The sequence below is a fragment of the Rattus norvegicus genome, chromosome 4 (genome assembly GCF_021556685.1).
Source record: "Rattus norvegicus strain SHRSP/BbbUtx chromosome 4, alternate assembly SHRSP_T2T, whole genome shotgun sequence".
NCBI classification, from domain to species: Eukaryota; Metazoa; Chordata; class Mammalia; order Rodentia; family Muridae; genus Rattus; species Rattus norvegicus.
Genome location: NC_141537.1, coordinates 33,380,069 through 33,403,822, shown reverse-complemented (window position 1 = coordinate 33,403,822; position 23,754 = coordinate 33,380,069). Strand labels below are relative to the sequence as shown.

Genomic DNA, 23,754 nt, shown 5'->3' with positions numbered 1-23,754 from the left:
GTCTTCTTTAAGCACCTTTAAACCAAAACAGCACATGCCAGCTACCCAGTTGTACTTACAGTGGCTCCCTTGGCACCAGTGAGGCCATTTGCTCCAGGGTTGCCCTATGAGGGGAAGGAGAAGAAAAAACTCACTGAATGAGAGGATTTCTTACCTTCCCTGAGCTCACACCTTGAGTCTTTCTCCTCAACTGTCTTATGTCCATGACTACTTACAGGAGGTCCAACGGGGCCAGAAAGACCCGGAAGACCCGCTTCACCACGGGGACCAGCAGGACCAGCAGGGCCAGGGTTACCAACAGGCCCAAGTTCACCCTGAGAATGGAAATAACAGGGCGGTGAATTAGCAGTAAATAACAAGACAACACACTCAGTTATTGATCACAGCACCAACTTTAGGGGATTTACTCCAAACGTAGAGTGAGAAAACACTTCTGTACTCATTTTAAAGGGTGGGGTTGATTCAGGGACTTGCTCTGCAGTTGTCCCCCCTCCCTGTAAACAGTACTGCTATTTCAGGTAGTACTAAAGGATTTACTAAGATGGTGATAGCACCCAGCACTTTTACCTTGGGACCAGGAGCACCTGGGAAACCAGGAGGACCAGCAGACCCAATGGGACCCTGAAATCAAAGCAGAAGGTGTAAGAAATTTCCTTGAAGCGGATTAGGAAAACAAGCACAAAGTTCTATCAAGGAAAGAAGTCCAAGGTTTTCCTACAGAGGATGAGTTTTATTCTATGTATCAGTAGCTCTAGGTATTTGTATTAGCCTGCGCTACTTAGAAAGGGAAACTTCCACAGACCCCAGAGAAACATTTGGCAAAAATCTCCAAAAGGTTGTCATTTCATAAAAGTTAGCTACTGCCCCACAGGCTTAACCCCTTTCTACTCCCCAGTGTCAGAACTTACAGCAGGGCCGACGGGGCCAACACTGCCATCACTGCCACGGGCACCCTATAAAGGAAGGAAAGACCGACAGTCAGGTGGACATCAAGGAACTCCCATCAGACAGCGTTTTAAAAAGATTAAAAGGGAAGAAAAAATCTGGACCACTTACAGCTGGACCAGGAGCTCCGACACGCCCTCTCTCACCAGGAAGCCCTCGGGCTCCCTAGAAGCAGAAATATTGTTAATAAAATCCAGAGTGCCGATCTCAAAAGAGTCACAGGTAGCACTTACTTTGTCCAATTTCTAACACATGTAAGAGTTCACTAAGAATACAAATTATGTTCCAACACCAGGTAAAAGTTGAATGTGCAAGGATATAAGAACATATCAAGAATGCAATGCCAAGGGAAATGGCTATTATCAGAAACTCTAAGGTTTCAGAATGCTATGAGTGCATGTTCCGGTTTCCAGTGAATTGATCAATACTCACTGCTTGACCTGGGGTTCCATTCTCTCCAGGGGCACCGGGTTCACCCTATATGCAGAAGAAAAATAGAGTCTTTGTTCATTATACATATCATTTTTCTGATTGCACTCAGTTTGAGTCTTTTGTACATCTTAAACATGTTTTTATACTTACAGACTATTTTTCAATAATCTCATATACCTATGCTTTTAAAATATGGTAAGAGTTTTATTTAAATATGCCAAAGCTAAGGTACTAAAAACATGTGATTATTTAATTGTACCCCTCTCCAATTTTCCCTATATCCTAGACATTTGGAGCTAACTCCATAGATTAGGGGTATGATTTGAAAAGAGAAACAAATGACACATTTTCTTTCAGTGTAACAAAAGTTACCATCTTCAGAGTTATCTGAATGCCCCGTGTTATCGCCTTTTATTAAGAAGAATGGAAAGTCAAGACGTCCTCATAGTTTTTGGGGCCATCAGATTTGTTTTTTATTCTGAGAGCTAGGAATTGGTGGGTCACTTTCTACTTTGGAGGATGTAAAAGCTCTTTCCTTCAAGGTACTCTAGCTTAGAGAGAGATGCTGAGTAGTAAATCAAAGGCTTGGCACCTGCTTACTTAGCAAGCACCCGACTGCTGAGCTGCTTCTCCAGCTCTAGGTCTAAGGTGAAGAATCCACTTTAAGAAGGTGTGGCACGAGATTTCTGAGTTTGCCTTTTAACCAGACGCATGACTTTGGGCAAGTCATGAGCTCTTCCTAATCTCCGTTTCTCCTAAATGAAGGCACCTACAAAGTGCCTTTTAGCTCTAAAATTTTACGACATTGTGATCAGTAATCTGAGCTCTAATGCTGGGGCTCATGGGAGAATGGACTTGACCTTATCCTTTGTATGGCAGCTGAGGAGTTAGACCAGATTCTCCATATTCATATTCATCTCTGGTCCTGCCTGCATTTGTTACTCATTAATTTGTAATTACACTGGTATTCACTTTAACATCACATTATCTCCTTAATAGGAAAGAGAACATTTTATGGTCTGAAACGTTGTCAGAGAAGAGGCTAGCCAAGAGATAATACACTTCCGAGACTTTAATTACCTAATTAAAATTTTTTTTGAGTGTGCACAGACAAATCAGAGGAAAGAGGTTGAAAAGTGCATTGTGACATGAATGTACCTACCTAATTAGTGCAAGACAAAGGAGGATTTACACTTTAAAGTAGTACACTTTCGTTCTAATAGTTGGTAATATGTTGATTTACTTTTATTTTGGCTACAGAGATCCAGTGACATTATAAGAGGAGGAAAGGGGATGGAGGAAGAAAATTTCAACATTATTTCCCATTTGATTATTTATGTAAACATTAAGTTAAGTAAACATTAGTAATTGGCCCTTTGTCATAGAATCTCACTGTCCCACCATTGAGGGATTTGAAGGCTAGATGAGGAGACAAGATACTTTTTGACAGCAATGGAGGATTTAAGTGACTTGCTTACAGACAATGTTCCTAACTCAGTATTTACCTTCACACCCTGGGCACCAGGCTGTCCTTTCAATCCATCCAGACCGTTGTGTCCCTGAAAGGCAACAGGTACTTTTCAAAAATGCTTTCATTTTGTAATCTCAGTCAGACCAGAGTCTTCCACCTTTGCAATGATTCTATCGTCTAGACAGATCCCATGGTTGCTGAAGAACACGATCCAGCGGTCCAGGTCAGTTGAGCTGGTTCCGCTACTACCCCAGGCCAATCACTTGGCCTGCACACAGGTAAGAAGGGAAGGGTGCTGGACAAGCTTCCTTGCATCCCTCTCACCCTAATATTTTCTGGATTTTAGATAGTTCTAAGTACTTAAAAATACGCACAATCTATATATTATAGAATCTACATAGTGTTTCTGCATCAGTCTCAATTTTTGATGAGTGTTGGCTCCACTTTAATTTCCAGCATTTTCAAAATGGAAGCTAGGATGTCCACCCAGGAATTTAAATACCACTGAGTTCTCACCACCCCCATGATCAGCAATTATTTTTCTCGTTTAGATGAAGAAGTCACTCACTCGAATGCCTTTGAAGCCAGGAAGTCCAGGAGTCCCAGGGAAACCACGAGCACCCTTGGGGAGGGGACCAGAGCAAGGTGAGTAAGGTTTTCTTTGAAGCCAAAACACAGTGCTTTCCTCTTTCCAAACCAATTCTCCTCAAAGCTCAGTTGGGATTTAAGGGTGTTACGTTTTTAAAGCATGGAGCCACAAACTAACAGCTATGATATAAATAAGTAAGATGGTAACACAGTTTGGTTAGTCCTAGTCTGCTGTCACAGATATTATGTTACAAACATAAATAAAATATCTGCATTCTTTTCTTGGTTCTTTCCCTTGTCAGATACCTTCAGTCCATGTCACCAGCGTGAGTGACATCTGAGCCACCATCAGAAGCATGCTTATAACTAATCCTCAACCACATCCTGTGGTCAACAATCTTACCTGTGGCCCAACGACTCCTCTCTCGCCAGGTCTTCCAGGTTTTCCAGGGTGACCCTAAAACAGGAAAGCAGCCTAGGGTCATCCTTCAGTTAGTAAGCCATCAGGAGAGAAAGGTACGCGTAATTATGTGGCCTAGAATACACGTTTGATTAACAATGATATCTCTTGAGCATAAGCAAGTTAATTAGTATTTCATTAAAGTCATATTTCCCGTATGGGGAGACTCAGGTTTGTTGAGCTTTCCGTGTTGACTCTAGATAGTCCTGTTGACATGGGAGTCTGTAACAGTTATCTGGGGAGAGCTTGGCCATCACTTACATCTTCACCGGCCTTGCCAGGAGGGCCAGCTGGCCCACGGGAACCTGCAGGACCCTATGAGAAACGGAGATGCATTGAGGTTAAGGCTGTGTTCACAGACCTCTCTTCGGAGACTTTTTCTTTTTTTAAAACAGAGAGAAAATGTTCTCACCGTTTGTCCGGGCTCACCAGGCTCACCAGCAGGTCCTTGGAAACCTTGAGGGCCCTAAGGTAGAGGAAAAGGAACATTTGTTTATTTATCTGGAAGTCGCCACATTAGGCAAATCCTTTGCCGTCCACCAACATCCTCAGCATGTGAGAGTCATGTTGAACGTTCCCTTTTATATAAGAATGATTATAGGATTTTGATACTTACAGGGGCTCCGACAGCACCAGGAGGGCCTCTGGGTCCCATTAAGCCCTGTAAAGAGTATACACATAGTTAACACCAAGAAGACATGTCCTTGTTGGGAGTCTCAAAATGGGATAGACTGGATTTAGAGAAGATGTCACTGAGCCCTTGGAATTTTCTGATGGACAGATGAACCAATTTTCCCACACCTTCTCCTGATCTTCAGGTTTTTTTTTTTAAACCAACCAAACCTTCTAAATTCAATGAGAATCCTATGGGGGAAGTCATAAGTTCCCTGAAATGTGCAAAACTGGGCATCTGGAGATTATTCTAAGGCAACGAAGAGAGCTGATCTTTGCATAAGAACAGGACACAGAATGGATGACAAAGAATTTGTTAGATTCCCTTTGTCATATGTCATCTTTCTATGTGCTACGTAGCTAAGAAATTGATACTATTATTGCCACTGGGCCATACATTGAAAAGGATCAAAAGTCCTTTTCAATGATTAAAGGGATGTTTATTATAACCTTAAAGCTCTTTTGAGGCCTGTTTGATGACTGATGAAAATGTCAAGTGAAAGTGGATGTAATGAGGGGTGAAGCAAAAATAAATTATTATTGAGGCAGCCTGTTGGAGGAATCTATCATAGGGTATTAAAAACAACACAAATGACGGTAGTGTTTCTTTCTTCTTTGTCTTCTCTTTAGTGGATCACAAACGTAAAGTAAAAGAGAATGTAATGAGTTTTTGAGCTAAAAGTAGTTTTGGTTTGCCTCTGTAGTAATCAATGCTTGTTTAAACTCATCTGTAGGACCCATCTCTCAGAGAGCTAAAAATACCTCATGCATAAGTCTTGAGTAATTTGCTTATAGTGCATCAACCATGAGGACTCTACAGTTGAGCCTATCCACTTTATTAAATGACTGTAGCGAGACACTACATACTTAATTTAAAAAGCACAATATTTCAATTATGAGAACTATTTATTTTGTTGTAGAAGTGGCTTCAATGTTAAAAGAAGCTGTCACTTTTCAATAAAAATATTTTTTAGGTATTCATTAAGTATAATTTTTTTGATGTTATGAATTTTTAATTATATTTATTCGTCTTTCCCCGTATTTGCAACAACTTCATTTACATAAAGGATATTTTATTTTGTGGAGGCTGTGAAATGAACTCTGATTAATTTAGAAAAGAACCCTGTGGGGTTTTGTAGTTATTGATTTTCCAACATGGGAAATTATTTAACCCTTTATTGCTGCCTACCTTCACTTTTTGTTAAACACCTATCTGTTAGTTACATCTGTCTGTGGATGTGGGTAGAGGTACAAGCTTAAATTATATTTCACTGATATTTTAAAGTGAATACTCTTTTTGATATTCTCAGAAAAAAATTTTCAAAGAAAGGGGAATCTGAAATCTACATTAATTTCTCAGGCTTATGTCCACCATTTCAATTTTTAAAATAAAATGACATCTACTCCTGCTTTGTTTCCCACTTTGCCTCTTCTTGAGAAATGGATTCTACTTTACATCTGAGTAATGCCCGGCATTAGCAGAAACAACTCATTTCAAATGTCTAAGATAAACAAAGCTGAAAGAACGCTTCAATTTTTCACTTCAGATACGAACGTTTTAAATTACCAGGAAAAAAATCAGGAAATTGGAAATCATCAATTAAAGCTACATTATTTTACAAGTGAGAGTTTTAATTTACAGAAAATATTGTCTTGCCCTTATAGTATATTACTTTACTTCGGCCCATTAGGTTCAGAATAATGTCTCATGCAGATGGAGCACTGATACAGAGCCCAGGTAAAAGTTGTGTTTAAAGACCATGATAACTGTCAGATAAATGCCTTTGGAAAACAGATAATTAAAATAGCCAAATTGTGTGCATGTGTATTAAACTCTACAGTCGTTCATCAATCTAATGTTTTTGCTTCTGGGACATTTTCATCCTTTTCTATAAACTCTGGTACATTTTTCATGATCATGTCTATTTTCTCTTTATCACATCTCAGTAATGTTTGGTAGAAGCTCCATTTGTCAGCCAGGTCACCATCCGGACACACAGGGAAGCTTTATAAATGGTTACGCAAATGACAGGATGTGTGCTGAGTGACACAAATGCTAAATTTGACTTCTCTTCTATCCTGGCTTTTAATAGATAGACAAGAAAAGGCATTTTCATCAGAACGGAGAGAAAGGAAACATTCCTTATACCGTCAAGTCCCTCAAGGTGACTCAGAACTGCTGCCATTTGCAGCCAGCTGCGCAAATCCATAGTGTGGTTCTGAACATGTCGGGGGGACCTGGTAAATTCTTGTGACTAAGAAAGTGTTCTATTCAAGGACTAAATACACGAACCATATGTTATCTCTTAACTACCCGAGGTAAAGCCCCAGATTTTCCCATTACAGGGAAGGGGCTGGACTAGAGCTCCTTGGTCCTTTCCAACAGGTTCAGGGAGCAATGTGAAGACTTCTGTTTTTCAGTCCTGCTTTACATTTTAAGGAATGTGGAAAGGCATAGAGAAATGTATAGATATTAATTCTTTGAGTTAAATTCAGTTGCTCAAATTATGGTCTGTATCTCCAAAGATCATTTTTTTCAGGCATCTTTTTATGAGGCATGTTGGTAGAGAAAATTGAAAACGCCTAACCTGGCCTTCAGTTTTGATATCTAATAAATGTAGAAAAAGGAGTTGTTTTCATTTGATCTAACCATGGAGTTTTAACTTAGTATTGTGAGGATTAATGTAAACTCCCTTACACAAGCTGTTTTTCCCCTCTAGGATAATAAGAGACAAGCATACCATTGGTCCGGGGCCAGCTGAAACTCCTTTGTCAGAATACTGAGCAGCAAAGTTCTGGAGGGAATAAAACACACACAAGTTTATAGGTCAATGGTCATACATACGCTTACAATGTCCATTCTTCTTTCAATCGATTAATTAATTTCCTGATACTATTTAATACTTTAATTAATTCCCCAATACAATTTAAAAGAGATCCAAGTGTCAATAGAAATGACTTAGAATTCAATGCTGAGTCCCCTTCTTATTCTTCAAGACTCATCTGCCTTGAGAAATCTGTTCCTATGCACCCATTGCCTACCTCTAGACCGAGGGAAGATGGTTTTCTAAACCTATACAGTCCCTCAGAACCCTCTCGAGTGGAGCAGAGCTCAGGAGAACACGCTGTATTAGCAGTTGCTGCCCTAGCCTACAAGTCACTAAGATACTTCTTTGTTCTGGCTAGAGTTTCAAAAGGGGATGTGTAGAGTTTTCAAGTTACAGGAAAATTAAAATGCCCCTTGGAAGATTAAACTTTTAAAAAATTGCTCACAGTAATAACTTCCCTGTTAAAGATCTCTCTTCGAGTGGTAACTGTATTAAAGAAGGTGCTTTTAATGCACTCAGAAGATAAGCAATCATAATAAGATCTTTGGGAGAGAAAGGTCTTATTTTACTGGCATACAGTTGGGTATTAGAATTAGGAATCTGATTCATAGTGCTAACCAATTAAGCAAATATGTTTTCCTTCCTGCAGTGAGGCCATTTGGCACTCATACCATTGTCAAAGACATAAAGCTAAAAGAAGATATTAATGAAAAAGGGAATTCTCAATTTAGTTTCCAGCAAATTAAACCTAAAACTGCTTTGAATGTTTGGTTCAGCAGTCTCCAAGCCAAGGAGAATAGAGAGGGTCGGATGTTTGTGAAATCGCTTAAGACCAGGGGCTTCACTTACGTAATTCAATCTAATCAAACTCTTTAATAATGCAACACCTCTTATTTGTGCTGAACTGATAAAAGATATTAAATCCCCAAATTAAATAATGGTGCTGAAGGCTGCGGCTACCCTCAGTGAACACAAAGACCAGGCCTGTAATTGACAAGGCCTCAAAAAAGACAGGCAAAGCAAAACCTTAAATGAACAAACCAAAGAAATGAAATAAAATATACTAAATTTCTAAATAGAAGATTTTTTTCTGTAACGGCTAAAAATAAATTTCACAGTGAGTATACTTTTTTTTCCAACAGAGAAAGACACGAAAGTCAGATTTAAGTTAAGAATGTGTAAGGCATCTTACCCCAGTAAGACCAGGGGGGCCAGGGGGACCAGGGGGGCCAGGGGCACCAGGGGGACCAGGAGGGCCAACGGGACCATCAACACCATCTCTGCCTCGGGGACCTGCTGGGCCCTGTTATTTTTTTTTTAAAACAAAAGCAAATTAGGACAGGGTTAGAGTAGCCTTGTGGAACCCTGCATAGTTTGTCACATAAAGCCAGAGACATAAAGAACACACATGCTAAGATCAGTTTGTTAGACTTGTTGATGTGAAAGGGTAGAAATATAATATGCTCTGTCACTGATTGAAATGCACCTGTGACACAGGCTTAATTTAGGAGGACACTTAAAGCCTGACGTGTAAGGTTACCAGTGTAGACCCTGAGTATGAACTCATTACGGAGCTGATTCTATGAACTTCACACATTTCATGCTGTAGAAAAGGACACTATGTATATTGAAGCTGCTTTCTGACTTTTGTAAAGGGAACCTATTGTTTTGAGAGGGATATGTGAGGAGTAGCTTAACTGGGGATATGTGTGTAGGTTAACTGGTTAGATCATTTTTTCACAGAAATGGGAAAATACACTGCTTTAACACTATCCATGTTGTTAGGATAATTAAACAATACAATTATAATACTAATAAATGGAGTAGAGTACATTGTTGTCCACATATCACAACAGATACATGGTGCAGTTATTTATTACATAATGCCAAGCATGCAAAATACTTGGTGACACTTATCAAGGCAGTGTAGGAAATAGGCCAGCAGCCCGGCATGTACATGTATGAACGAGGATAGAGAGACATGTTGCTGTTCACAATTATTTCCAGTCTATACAGAGGTTCTCTTTTTTTCAAAAGAGACAAAACATGTCACAAAGAGGATTCTGTGGTAAGGGACACATTTCCATTACACCTGTATTGGGCAGGCCAAACTAAAAGACAGACAGACCCTGCAAAGACCGTGGCCGCCTATAATAGAGTTTCTCTTTATGAAAGAGTAGTCGTGACTGAAAGGGGATATTGATTATATATAATAATGTTCATTTATTTCTTCTGCAGGACATTATCTACTTAAAAGGTGGTGTAATTATCTGAGTAGGAAAGAATCCTGCACATTGTTGGTCTTCTGTACCTTCTCTTCTAATATGCAGTTATTGGAATATGGGCCAAAGCCCTTTAATGGGTTAAAAGTGACCTACCCTTTGTCCACGCGGTCCTCTGTCTCCAGTGGGGCCCTAACAGAAGACAAAAAGGCCAAGGACCACATGTGTAAGTAATTGATGCTGAACGAGCAAGCCAGTTTTGCAAATAATTAGTTGTTAAGATGGATCTGACGAAAATATCATTACATTTGTGCTAGAAGACCCGGCACGAAACAATAGGTGGCGGAGTATTGTTTTTATTGAAACCACATGTAATCTTTTTTCCTCAAGCTTGAGGATTAGAGGATGCTATAATTTGTAGTGGCCAAACTGATACCATTCATTGTACTTTCAATAAGATAATAGGTATAGATTAAGAACTATTTATTAGGGCTTCACAGCACATTTATAGTTAGCCCTTTAAAATAAACTTGGATTTACCATCTATAATTAATATAATATGTATCCCTTATAAGAATGTAAGCAAATATTTAGAAAGTCTTTTTAGTATGTAAATTATTAATTTGTATAATATAAATGTAATTAGAGATGATTCTGGAAGATAATAAACCTTTGCTACATCAAACATTAACCGTACTCTGTTTTCTGGTTTGGTAAAAACATATTCATATGGGTAAAATCTTGACAAAGTATTTCCTTTCTGTAGTTCACATTAAATTTTGTCAAACCAAAATCATTCTGGTAATTTCAGATATTAATGGAGAAACATAGCATCTCTTACCTTCCGTACAGATCCCTAGAAAAGGAAAGATAAATGATTATTATAAGAATTATATACACATCTATATATTAAAATGGATTTATTTTGATATTATGCACAAAGATATCTATAGATGTAACTGCATTGTTTTTTCCTATTACCTTAGCCTAATATTTTGAAATAAAATGTAAAATTTTACAAATAAAATGTTCTCTACAAAGCAAATGTATATACTTATCTGTAACTATGCTGTGATTTCAATCCGTGAGCTAAGAATTTATTCATAATTCGTTGCAAATGAACCCTGGGAAATTATGAAAGTCTCTCAAGCTCAGTGCACCCTTGTGCTTTGGAGTAGCTGCTGCTAAAACCCAAACTTCAACGGACTCGTTTACTCTCTCTCGCCTATGGGCGTTTTATGACACGAGCCTCACTTAGTACCACCCACTTCAGAAAATGGGGTGGGTCCTTTCAGTAGAAGCCAGAAGGCTTTGTACTGCTACTACACCCCTCACATTTCCTCGGGAAGCCTAACTGGTCAACTTTCCTCCCCAGAAATGACACTGCTGTGATCAAGACAAAGAACAAACATCTTATTTCTTACTCACCATTTGTAAAGCTGTTGAAGAAAGGAGAGAACAGGAAATGGTTATTGGTATCATTCCACAGATCAATAACAGTAATTAACAAACGATACTCAGGTCTATACGGTTGATCTACCCCTTCTGATTCTCCTTCAAAATATTCCAATAACTTCCAAATTATTCAGGTAAAAATTATCGCAGGGACCAGCAAGTGACTTGTTTGCAGCTTTAATATATAAAAGTATTTTTAACTAAATAGTTAATTATTTACTATTTTTCAAATGCTGTGGATCATTACTGTGTCTAGAGGACACCTCAAGTGCTTGGCGATTATGGTGGAAGTGGTGGAGATGAATCCCTGGCTCTCACCAATTGACTGACCAGGAACTAATGCACAGGAATCTGAGAAAACTTAGGAGAGAGTGCGCCCTAAGGCAGAGCTTGTTTTCCATAAAACATGGGAGTGACTTAGCCCTTTCCCCCCAAAGGTGAGATTTACATACATGAAAGCAAATTCATTCATGAGTCTGATTTTTGCTATAAATCATTCACTTAAATTTGGTAAGGTCATTTGACTACGGAGCATCCCGTTGGCTCCCTAAGAAGGGCTGCTTTATGTAAAAAGATAATTGTGGATTAAAATCTTGAAAAATAATGAGAAAAATAAATACCCACTTCTTTGCCACAGTTAAGACTTTAGAAACTGAGTTTCGTTCCTACAGTATGGTAATTCTAGGACAGCGTGGTATATAATTGCGGTCAGATTCGCTCCAGGATGATTCACCCCTAAAGATTGCTTGGATTTGGTGGTCACAAAGTGTGTCATTTGGAACAAGAACATCTGTTGCAGTGGTCACCACTCAGAATAGTGGGCCACATCCTGCATTCACATTTAAGGGCACTTGGTGAGAATCACTGTTAAATTAGATGAACGGTATGTTTGGTTTATTGTGTCCATCGGAGGAAGAAGAGTTTTGCCTGAATTAAGGAAAGCCTTACAGGCTTTGGAAGCTTGCCTTTTAATTCCCCAGTTTGTGAGCCATTTTGAACAATGTGCGTTGGATAACTTTTATTCTACGCAATGCCTGGATGTGGATTAGGATGTCTGCTGACCTTCAAGGCTCTACTTCCCCAGGTCTACTATATTTTTCTGTGGGGCTCCACCCTTGTACTCTGATTTCATATCGAGCTAAACTTGTCACATTAATTTGTACAATGCAATTACTTCTTAGTATCCTCAGCGGGTATATAAAAGTGGAAGAAGGGGACCTAGACACATTACAAATTAGGCTGTGGGAGACATGGGGCATGTGGCTGGGGATAGTTTTTTGAAGGGCTGGGTGTGGCCACGCCCTCCTGAACCCTCATCAAGACAACATCTTTGTCTAGTTAACGTAGGCAGCCATTTTCAAGATGAAACCCCGATTGATTTTCTTCATTTTTCTGTCAGGAAAGTCTAGTTATACAACCTAGAAATGGAATAATGGCTTTGAAGTTGGCACATTTACTTTATACCCCACATTTTAGAAAAAGGCCCAATTGATTCATTTGAAGCTAATGGTCAGTGGCTCATGGGGAGTATTCCAGGCTCTTGAATCTCAGGGCAAGGTTGATATTGCTCACATCTGTTGTTTTCGTGTCTGATTACATGTTGAAGTGTAACCGAACAGAGCTTATTTTAGTTAAAAGTTACCATTTCCATGGCGAGGTAATGGGTTGGGGCGCTGCTTTAACTGTTCAGAAGATAAAAGCACAGGCCGAAGCAGCCCGCTTCTCAGGATATACATTGACTGGGTTCTTTACATATGGTCCAGAAGTGTATATAAGGTCCATGGACCTGGGGAGTCTTTTACTGGAATTCATGAGCTTTGGGCCTGGTCCCTGTTCTTTCACTTTACCCCCTCCAGGGGGCGCGTTTTCATTATTAACTCCATCAACGTCATCTAGACCAACTCTGCCGCCCACAAGAAAATGGAGTCCGGTGAGTTTTGTATTGTTCTATTAAAGGGCGTTCTAAACTAGGCCTCAAGTTTCACAAGGTGACCACGAACATAATTCTGGGGATTGAAGAGTGGAGCCCTCTGAGTCGTTCATTCTGTCAGTCGGGTTTCTATCTTGAGGCAACATTCTTTGCCTCCCTGTGAACTTCACCAACCTGGGGATCCAGACTAACAGTCTAGTTTTAAGAGAAAAACTTCCCCAACTCTTGGCAACCGCCAAGCCTTCCATATTTCCATTCTTTTAAAGTATTTTCTTTGTATCTCATGAACCCGAGGGTTTTCCCCACAGAGCAGAGGGCGACCTCACAAGCTCCTCTGTGGAATGAAGGGTGAAGTTTCCCTCTATTGAGATCAGGGTGCCCACCTCTCCAGCCTCGCTCCTTCATCTACCCCAAACAAGCAGAAGACACTTACATTGGCATGTTGCTAGGCACGACGTTACTGCAAGCAGCAACAGAGTTCGCGTATCCACAAAGCTGAGCATGTCTACCACTTAGACATGCAGACTCCTTGTGTCGCAGAGCCCCTGGGTCACCAGCGGAGGTATCACCTGGCGGGCGCAGGCATGCGATCGTGACCGTTCCCTCCAACTTAGTCGAAACCTCCCGCTGCCGTGGTGCTAAAATAATAAAGCCCAGACCTGCCCTATTTATATGGGAAAAGTTTCACCAGCCGGAGGGTGCCTCCAAAAACGTCTCCACCAATGGGAGGGCAGGGGCCAGGGGCCCAGGCCTCGGTGCTGGGAGGAGACTGCGGGGGCGCAGGGGAGGGAGCCGAGGGGGGAGGGACGTGGCTACAGGGCTTCTTAAATTGGTTCCATTCTTTTTGAGGACGTGGACACTTTTGAGGCTTTCGAGGGGAAACTCTGACTCCCCGTCTGCATACCTCCGCCCTCCCCAGCCACCCGCCCTCTCTCTCTCTTGCCAAGTTTGGAACCACTTTAGGACACCTACGTGGGCACTTTACAGAGCTCCGGGCAGCGGGGCAGGTGTTGAGGGACCTGGAGGCCGAAGATGAAAAGGCAGGAGCTGTCCAGTCCTGCTTCACTTTGTGCCCTGCGGGCCAACTGCTGGCTCGAGGGGGCTGGGGTGTGAGAGGTGGAGGGTGACAGCGTGGCGAGCTCTAAAGCAGCCCTCCTGGGTTGGCTCCACCCTGCCCCCTAAATTCTCCTGCTTTGGGGCCTGTGTGCCTCTCTCTCTCTCCCTCTCTCCCTCTCTCCCTCTCTTCCCCTCTCTCTGGTTGAGGAGGGGAGCTGCCACTAAAGAATAAACTTTACATAATTACATTACTTTAGTTAAGCCCCATGCACAGCCCCCCACCCCCAACCCCCGCAGGATTACCAGACAGACCCAGACGCTGAGCCTGGAGCAGATAACAGGTCAGTGAACACTCAGCCTCCTTGGCCTTGCTGCCTCTTTATGACCCCTTCTGCAGCCAGCGCCAAGCACCTCTGCCTTCCTCCTCACACCTCCCATTACCTTGCTTAGGAGAAAATGTTGGGAATGATTAAGACTTTTTACTTGGCACCTAGGGCATACACAGCCTTTTCCTTAACATCCCAAGCTGTCTCCTCCAGAACAGATAAAACCTCTCCCCACACTTCTCTCCCCCATCCTTTGCCTTCATCCAGGGCTCTATTCCCCCCACACCTTGGGATGAAGCTTTGATTCTGAAGCACTGGCGTAGGAGACTTTGGTTGTCCAGGCTGATGGCACAGACACACTGAGTGCTCCTCCCCAAAGCTTCATGGAATGTCTTCCAAGTTGGGGGGAGGGGGTGGTCTCTTTTTGGCCTGCCAAGCATCTTGAGGCTGCAGAGACCTATTCAGAGTCTCCCCAAAGTCCCAGAAAAACAGCATCTTTAGGCCAATTTTATGTTCATGAAGCAGGAATGGGTGAATTCCTTGGGAATCTTCTCATTTCTTACTCCCCCGGCCACCCCACCCCCCTTTCTGCTTCCCGGTGAGGAAGAATTTCTATCTAAGTAGGTTAGTTCTGTCAGCAGCTGCAATAAGCAAAATGGACTGGCTTCTCTTTCTAAATTGAAAAGAAAAAAAATGCTAGAAGTAGACGAGAATACACATTACAATAAAGTTATTGAAAACCCTGATTTGAGAGACAAGCTAGGAAGCATTTTTAAAAAATTAATTAATTTATTTTTTGCTTATTCACTTTACATCCTGCTCACTGCCTCCCTCCTAAGCACCCCCTCCCACAATCCTTCCTCCTTCTCCCCTTCCCTTCTCCACTGAGTGGGTGTCCCCCCCTTGGTATTTCCCCCACCCTGGCACTTCAACTGTCTTTGAGGCCAGGTGAGAAAGTGATTTGGCGGGGGTGGGGGGGTGGGGGGGTGCGGGGGTGTTAAAAAGTTTTGAGCAAAGAAAAAAGTTTCAAGACTATACATCTGATTATTTTATATATATTAATCAGAAGCAAAAGTTACCATTTTTGCTGAGGAGCTGGGTTGCCTTTAGAGAGTGTCATTTGTGCCTTTGCTTGAATTCTGAACAAAAAGGTAGGTAAGAAAACAGGTTTATAGACCCCCACCTCCCCCCACCCCCCACCCCCACCAAATGCCCAGGGCAGTTATTGGGTGACTCTCCTTGGGAACAACTTAGTAAAATCACTTGCTTTGCAATAGCTACTCAACTCCTTGAACACCCTACTTTGCTCAGTGGCTTTCTGTGATTGTTAAAATAGTCTTGAACCTAGAACAGCACTTGAAAGTGTGATGTTTTCCGTTTTAGAAGAAAAAATAAAGTAAAAGAAAGAAAGACAAATCTACTTGGTTGACTTTTGAGAATTAGAGAAACCAAGTTTCAAGCACGAGTATGTAAACCCCTCTACCCTGGCGGAAGAGTGAACTGATACATTGTAAAGCATCCCTGGGAACTGATGCAAATACCAAATGCTGCAGGGCTCCCTCCCTGCTGATGTGGCAGGGTTTGCAGCCGGCAGAGTCAGCACTTGGTGGGAAGCCCGGGACCAGTGAGGGCAAGGGAAGAGCGGCTCTCTCCCTGCTTTCCTCTCTCCCTCTCTCTGTCTCGCCCCTCCCTCTGCTTGTCTCTGTCTGTCTGTCTCTTTCTGTGTCCGTCTTGTCTCCTTTCTCTTTATCTCTCTCACTCTCTTCTCCTCTCTCCATCTCCCTCTTTTTCTGTTTTTCTCCTTCCTCCCTTTCTTACTTCTTTCCTTCCTTCCTCTGTCTCTCTGTCTCTTTCTGTGTCTCTCTCTCCTCTCTTTCTCTCTCCCTCTCTTCTTACCCCTCTCTCTGTCAGTCTCTCTGTCTCTTTCTTTGTCTTATCTCTCTCTCTCTTCCTCTCTCTCTTTCTGCCCCTCCTTCCTGTCTCTCTCTGTCTCTTTCTGTCTCTCTGCCCTCCCTCCCTCCCTCCCTCCCTCCCTCCCTCCCTCCCTCCCTCCCTCCCTTCCGTGTGTGTGTGTGTGTGTGTGTGTGTGTGTGTGTGTGTGTATGAGAGAGAGAGAGAGAGAGAGAGAGAGAGAGAGAGAGAGAGAGAGAGAGAGAGTCCATTTATGGACAGTCTTTCTGCCACATACTGGGAACAGGCGCTCTCTAACGTTCTCTAATACTTGTCTCTAGATATTGGCTAAACATTTTATGTGATAAAAGAACACATTTTTAATTAGTTATTTATTGTTGTCATTGAAGATTGGGGATGAGGTGGAGGAAACTGGGAGGGCAGAAACAAAACCTGAACTGACCTGACTGTGCTGGTCCACGTGGGATGTGAGAAAAGAGAGGGAAAGGAGCAGGGAATGAATAAATCAAAGCCTTCTGTGGCTTTGCTGCTATCTGGCTGACTTCTGGGTTCACATCCCTGCACCGTTTTCAGAGGAGAGAAAAGAAGTTCTCCTCCTGAGCTTTCAGCAACTGGTGGAAAAGTTTTATGGTTGCCTTCCTTATGTTCCTCTATTTCTTTGGAAGGCCTGGAGGTTCCTGGTACATATCACGTCAAACAGAACGTTCAGTTTTCCCTGGATGTCTAGGAATAACTGGAGCCATGTTCACTCAAGCACTGTCTAGGACTGTGCTAGGTGCTGTGTAGTTGGGAGCACCAGGAGTGGATGACAAGGCTCTGTCCTGTGGGGGCTTTAGTCTGCTGGAGGAGAGACAGAAAAGCAGTGAATCATTCTGAGTTTACGGGGAGGTCTAGATTTACATGGTAGAATCCGGTCAGGCTTCTCAGGAACTGCAACATCTTATTCAAGCCTTCGTAGACAGATTTTATAAGGAGGATAGAGAACGAGTACGGTAGTTAACTCCTATAATCTTAGCTCTTGGAAGGCTTAGGTAGGAGGATCTCAAGTTCAAGGCCAGCCTGGGATATATATCAAGACCCTACTTAAAAACAAGAACAACAACAACAACAAGAACAACAACAAAACAAAAACACAAAACAAAACGACAGCAACAACAACAACAAAAAAAGCCCACAGAAGCTCTAGGAATATTGTCAGTCTGAGACACTTTATTTTGACTAAATCGTGAAGGCGGAAGGTACAGCAAGAAGTTGGAGCTAAAAAGATGGTAGGTTTAACAGAGACGATGTTAAAACGGAACTTTAAGCTATACTTTGGTGGTCTTGTTTTTCTAAGCCTTGAGAAGGTGTATGGGTGGATGATTTTGAGAAAGTAAGCCATCAAAGGATGTTTTAAAAAAACAAGGGCTCTGCCCACATGCTGGAAGAATGATTAGGTGAGCACAGCCGAGATGGGAAACCAGTGAGGAGTAATTCAAAGGAAATTGGAGGAGTCTGTTGTAGGGTAGCGATTCTAGAATTGAGAGCAGATATTGAGCTGCAGGAATACTTTAGAGGTGGAAGAAAACTGCTCTGATGTTTGATTTGTGGAAACTGGGGGGTGAGAGGGGAGGGTGCCAGGAGCAGGTGGAGGATGGTTATGGTGAGAAAGAAGAAGACAGGGGGTTCCTATCCAGACTCAGCCAGCAAATAGGTCTCATAGACAATGCCAATGTCTGAAGTACATACTTCATGTTTGTCCTGATCTATAGGTAAAGGAACACACTTCATTCTTGATGTCATGGTGTGAAATCCTGTAGGTTGCATTTGTGTATTGGGATGGGAGAATAATAGAAAAGAAGAAAAAAAAAGAGAACAAACTAAAATAAACAAACAAAACCTGCTGACAAGCTCCAGCATCTAAGGAAATCAGGGAAGAGGACACAGGTTTGGAGAGGATATGAGTGGAAGTTTTGTGGTGCTGAAAGTTTTCATATTTGTCTGAGAGGCCAAACCAAGATGAAGAGAGTACACACATCCTCTTGCAGGCTATACTGGTGAAGGAGTTTTCCTGGAATGGAATCCAGGATAGAGAAAGTGAGTGAGGAAGGGGAGGCAACAAACCACGTGCTACAGAATTTTAATTACACCAATGGCTGGAAGGAGCCAGGTGTAGTTTAAGGAATTAAGGTGTAGTTAAATGAATTACTGAGCAAGGGGATTATCCCCGACATAGAATAAGATCATCTGGAGTAGCTGTATAATTCTGATGCTAAACCCCACTTTAAAGTCTTCCAGGGTAACCTTAGGCTTCCACACAGAATCTCATTTGCTTTCTGGTATTTGCTGTCTGGCAAGGGACATTTAAGTGCATATGGATTTTTTTTTTCCAAGTTGGTACTGAATGAATAATCAAGTGTTTCTCCCGAAATATCTTCCAAATGAATAGACAGGAAATTTATCTCACCTCTTATAAATTCTGGTTTCATCCCCAGTGCCCCATTTTTCAAGCTTATAAATGTGGAGTCGACACTCCTCTTTTATTTACGCCTACGTCAGAGTGTGCTTGTGTACGGATGGTGTGGAGGCAGTTGTCTTGCAGTATCTCTTTATTGACCACATTCAGCCCCATAACTCAGAGGGATGCACTGGGGCTCACAAATTTCAGCTTTCAATTAAACCCACCTCTTTTTTTTTGAGAAGATACTGATTGCTTTTCTTCAGACAGTTCCTCAGCCATTCTTCAATTGGCAAGTCCCAGAAGGCTGATGCATTCTGGATGCCCTCTCTGACTTATAAGAACTTTGGTTGGCTTGATTTCCAGACTTGTAATTTTAAAATTCTTTCCAAGTGGCTGAGGGAAAAATGAGACTTTTATTGCAATGGCAAGATGTTAATAATTGATTGATTTAGGCATGAAGTTGAGTAAAGGTATGTGTTCTGGGGTTACTACTTTACATCCAGAAAAAGACTTATAAAGATTTAATTGTTTGTGTTGTCACACATTACATATTGACATGGTCATATTTCACTGAAAATAACTAGCAAATTAAATTAATGATAGTACCAATAAACTTATTAAAATCTAAAAATTTCAATTTATTAATGGATAACACACTACCTATTATATGATATGCTGTTATCTCAACTTATCCACAATCACTATCTAAATCTTAGTGTAGCATGTATTGTTATTTATAATTTTAGAAAAAAAATACTGTTTCTGAGGGGTGAAGGGAACTTCCCTAAGACTTCCTGGATATGCCACCATGGGCCAACTCTCCAGAACTCTACATACTTTTAAGATTCCTTATTCCTCCAATATTTAATACCTAATACCTACCACAAGCCTGATTGCTTGATTAAATGAAAGAACACAATGTTTCTTGGTTGACTTCATTTATTGTACCAAAGTTGCCCATTTAATTCATTCATCTACTCTTAGATCTAGCAAAATGCCTACCAACTTAAAAGATACTCAACTAACATTTACCCAATAATGAAAATGACTTTGCACCACACAACTGTAGAAGGAGTTAAATCTAAATACTAGCTTTTTTGTGTCAGTGATTTTGTTTTTACTATTTAACTCACGCGTTAAAACAATGGCGACAGAGGGCCAGTGAAGCTAGTACACTGAAAAGTAGCATCTAGTTATTTCCTAAGACTTTAAAAACTTTTTATTTTGTTAAGAAAAATAAATGAGGAACAGATGCTCGAAGGGTTGTAAGATAACTCAAAGATCTTCCAAGTCCTTGTAGGTACAGGATACAAAGTCAAGATTTACCTCTGCCATATTTCTAAGAAGAGTCTCTAATGTGGCAGTCGTTTGATAAATGTTATTCAATAACTGATACGTTTTATAATGAGGAATCAGGAGAGGAATTGCCAATTCACGGTAGATCTGTTGACCAGATGGCTGATCTCTTAATTGTAATCTCCGGCTCTTTCCTTTAAACTAAAATAACACTGAACAATTACAAAGGGCATTTTGAAATGTTTAACCGTTGCGGCAACTTGAATACCTATTCTTTCATAAAGAGAAAAATGAGTCCTGTGAAAGATAAAGCCTTCCTTCACCACAGCAATTCTTCAAGTGTGGTCCCTGAAACCCATGTTATTGGCAGCATCTAAGAATTTGCTTAGAAAACATGAATTTTCATGTCCCCTGTCAGACCCAACAAATTAGGAATTCTGGGTCATCAATAATCTATGCTTTTACAAATCCAGCAGGTGATTATGATCAGGCTTCATGTTGAGAACTGTTGGTATTGAAGAACGGCTTTACAGTTAAACTGGGATTGAGACAAATCACTCCGATGGCATCATGAAGGGTAGACCTGAGCAGTACAAGAGAAACATGAGAGAAGTCAGTCAAGAGGATGATTCTTTTTCTCTGCTCTTATTAACTCCTCAAATCGCCCTCACATTTAGTTGTGTTTGCTTACTGCTTTTTAAACCCTTTGTTTCTAAAAATTAAAAAAAAAGTTTAAGTTTTTGATTTTTGAAAATTATTTGAAATAATTTTGAAAACAGATTTTTGAAAATCTAATAATATGGGTGTAGGAATTAGAAGGTGTGGCAGGTATGTGCTTAGGATGCCTGGGGTCCTGGGCTTCCCAGAGTACCCTGCATTGTAGGTTAATAATGGAATATGATGTTTAAAATATGCTTTAATATATGTGTTCACTACAAAATGATCAATCCAGGCTAAACACAAACATCTAAGGGGAATGAGGACACAGCTCAGTCCATACAGTGTTTGCCTTGCAAAAATGATGGGGTTTGATCTCCAGAACTCACATAGAAAATCTGGAGAATGGCGGCACATGTTTGTAATCCTTGTGCTTGGGTGGGGAGGCAGGCATATTCCCAAAGCTCACTGGCCAGCCAGCCTAGTCTACTTGGATCACTGGAAGATCCTGTCTCCAAAATAAAAAGTTGTTTGGTACCTGAAGAATGACTCCATTCTTCTCCCTAAAGACACACACACATTAGTATGTATACACTTACGTACAAAACATTTCAAATCTTCTCTTTTAGTTATGCTGAAATATAGAATGTACTACAAAAAAAAAATAAATACAAACATGCACTTACCGTCACCATGGTCATCCCTCTTAGCTACTCTTCCTACTCTCAGATAATTTTTCCTTTTCCCCCGAGCCTTTACCACTTGATTCCAAGAATCAACTTCTTGGTTACAGAGACCATAAGCTGAATATCCGGGAGGTCTATTAATTGTCCTTTGCTGGCAGTGCTTATAATGTGAGAAGAGGATGATTTTAGTAAACTTTTCTTGATTCCAAGCCTTTGTGGAATCGTTTGGATAGTAAGGTTTGCATGGGAAAATGAGTGCCTACAATATGCTTTCTCTCTTCAAGCAGGCTGAGTGATTGGAGCGACAGCTGAAGCTGGTGTTATTGAGTCTGGTGACAGCCCCAATCACTTCCCTTACCCTTTGACTTATTCCTGGCCCAGTCTGTCACGTTACAGTACACTGCAGACCTGGGGTGTCATCCCTCCTTATTAAGTAGATCATTTAAGGTCAAGAAGACTCCCGGTTGATGCCAAACCCATTGTTTACTCTACAGGGTGCCCTCAGGAGCCCAGATGATATGTCACAGACACATGCCTTTATTCTGTTGTTTCTATGACTTGTGTCCAGACTTGGATAAAACAGGAACTTCAGAACCTTTAAAAAGGTGGGATTTCCTTCCAGAGCACCCAAAAGATTCAAAAATTGTGGAAGATGCAAAGCTAATATAGTCACCAAAGTTGTTACTTGTCCTTGTGAGTGTCTGGTGTGGCCATTTATGTGCATCTAGAGACACTTGCCCAGACAGTAAGCAGGCTGAATTCTTGTATAGGTAACCTTAGAAAGCTCAAAGGTCCAGCATTTTCAATGTTGATTGCATTGACTTGTTCTGTTTTGTTTTGTTTTTTTGTCTGAGTCAAATGATGTACCTAGTCTCTACAATTCACCTTCCAATTTGTCTGTTTAATATATACATAATGTATACACATACATATAGATCATATAATCACATACACATGCATATACACAGAGAGACACACAGAGACATATATACATGATTCACCTTATGCCCTATGACTGATAAAACCAATTAATTAATTCATTCATTTGTCCATTCTGTCAGTAATGTTATAGTCCCTTCAAGACAATGTGAGATACTGGGCCCCAAGACATGCTTGTGGCAGCCCCCCACCAAACCTTGTCCTTTCCTTTTGCCCTGGAAGGTGGGATCCCCTAAGCTTCAGTGGCATCATCTCTCATGTTCATGCCCCTGGCTATGGTGGACTTGCCTGCCTGGGTTACTGACAGCACTTCCCCAGGGCTCTCTGTTCCAGTACATGTACTAACACCTTCAGGCCCCTTGCAGGCCCCTCTCTGATGACAGTCCTGGCATATTGTCTCTATGTGATGCCTGTTTCTAACTTCAGCTGCTAGCTGCAGCTGTTTGCTTCTGTTGTGCCTGGTCCCGGTTGCCACTTTTCTCTCAGAATATCATTCCGAGATAAGGGGATGAGTTTCCATGCCCCCACCCAAACAAGATGGTGATCTTATTTGAACTGTATGGTCAACAAACAACTGTGGAGGTCTTCTTGTAGAGCAGGTGTGAGTGTGGAGACAGAGAGATAAGATAGAATTTCCAATCTCAGAAGACTGTCGCTTGCACAGTACATTGTCTCCAATTGTGAGGATAAGAAAATTTCTTTTTGCAGCTTTAGATACTTAAAAATTTAGGAGGCAAATCCAGTTAGAAAGGGATTCAACGCAAACCCTTATAATTCTTCCTTTCAACAGAATCTTCAAGACAGCATACTAAAAATCATCGCTGACTTTCTGTGTACCTTCAGTTACTAATGATGGTTGTGGGGCACGTACTTGCCATTCAATTTTTCACCCAGTATAGATCTCTCTGGCCTTTCTTCCCTGCCATTTAAAGGAAATGACCATACACTTGCTAAGTTTTGCTGAAGACAATATTCATGTGAAGTCATCTTGCCAGTATCTAGTCCCCTACCCCTGGAAATGTGCAATGTGTCTCTGAGATCATGATTTGGAGTTGTTGATTCCTGAATACTCACCCCCACAGAAAACTCCCTGAAGCAGATGCCATCAGGTCCTTCTCACACAAATACCACTTTCCTCCTTCTTCACAGCTGTGGGAGTGCCATTTTAAGGTCCTGGTTTACGTCTCCTTCGATTCCTTTATTTCCTAAAGCCTAGAGGCAAAGCCCCTCTGTTACAGTCGTGCCATCTGCTTTACTCTATGTGTTTAGTCCCAACATCCAATTTCCTATTTTCCTCTAATTATCCCCAACAGGAGTGACTCATAATTCTTATATACTGGAGTGAAATTTCTCATGGCTGGGAGAAAGCATACACAACTCCATCTGCATTTCCTGAAATACCTTATTCCCTAATGTTTAAAGTGAAGGTAAATTCACTAA

At 41.2% G+C, this 23,754-nt stretch overlaps 1 protein-coding gene across 1 annotated transcript in view; it reads right to left on the bottom strand.

The window, feature by feature from the left end:
• Positions 1–13,506, bottom strand: part of Col1a2 (collagen type I alpha 2 chain) — a 34,878-nt gene extending 21,372 nt beyond the window's left edge. The window contains 18 exon segments of the mRNA NM_053356.2: positions 60–104; positions 216–314; positions 568–621; positions 909–953; positions 1,057–1,110; positions 1,378–1,422; positions 2,883–2,936; positions 3,417–3,470; positions 3,840–3,893; positions 4,158–4,211; positions 4,309–4,362; positions 4,513–4,557; positions 7,310–7,363; positions 8,589–8,699; positions 9,775–9,810; positions 10,460–10,474; positions 11,047–11,057; positions 13,437–13,506. Of these exon segments, the coding sequence (NP_445808.2) occupies positions 60–104; positions 216–314; positions 568–621; positions 909–953; positions 1,057–1,110; positions 1,378–1,422; positions 2,883–2,936; positions 3,417–3,470; positions 3,840–3,893; positions 4,158–4,211; positions 4,309–4,362; positions 4,513–4,557; positions 7,310–7,363; positions 8,589–8,699; positions 9,775–9,810; positions 10,460–10,474; positions 11,047–11,057; positions 13,437–13,506 (954 nt within the window).
• Between the last annotated feature and the right edge of the window lie 10,248 nt (positions 13,507–23,754).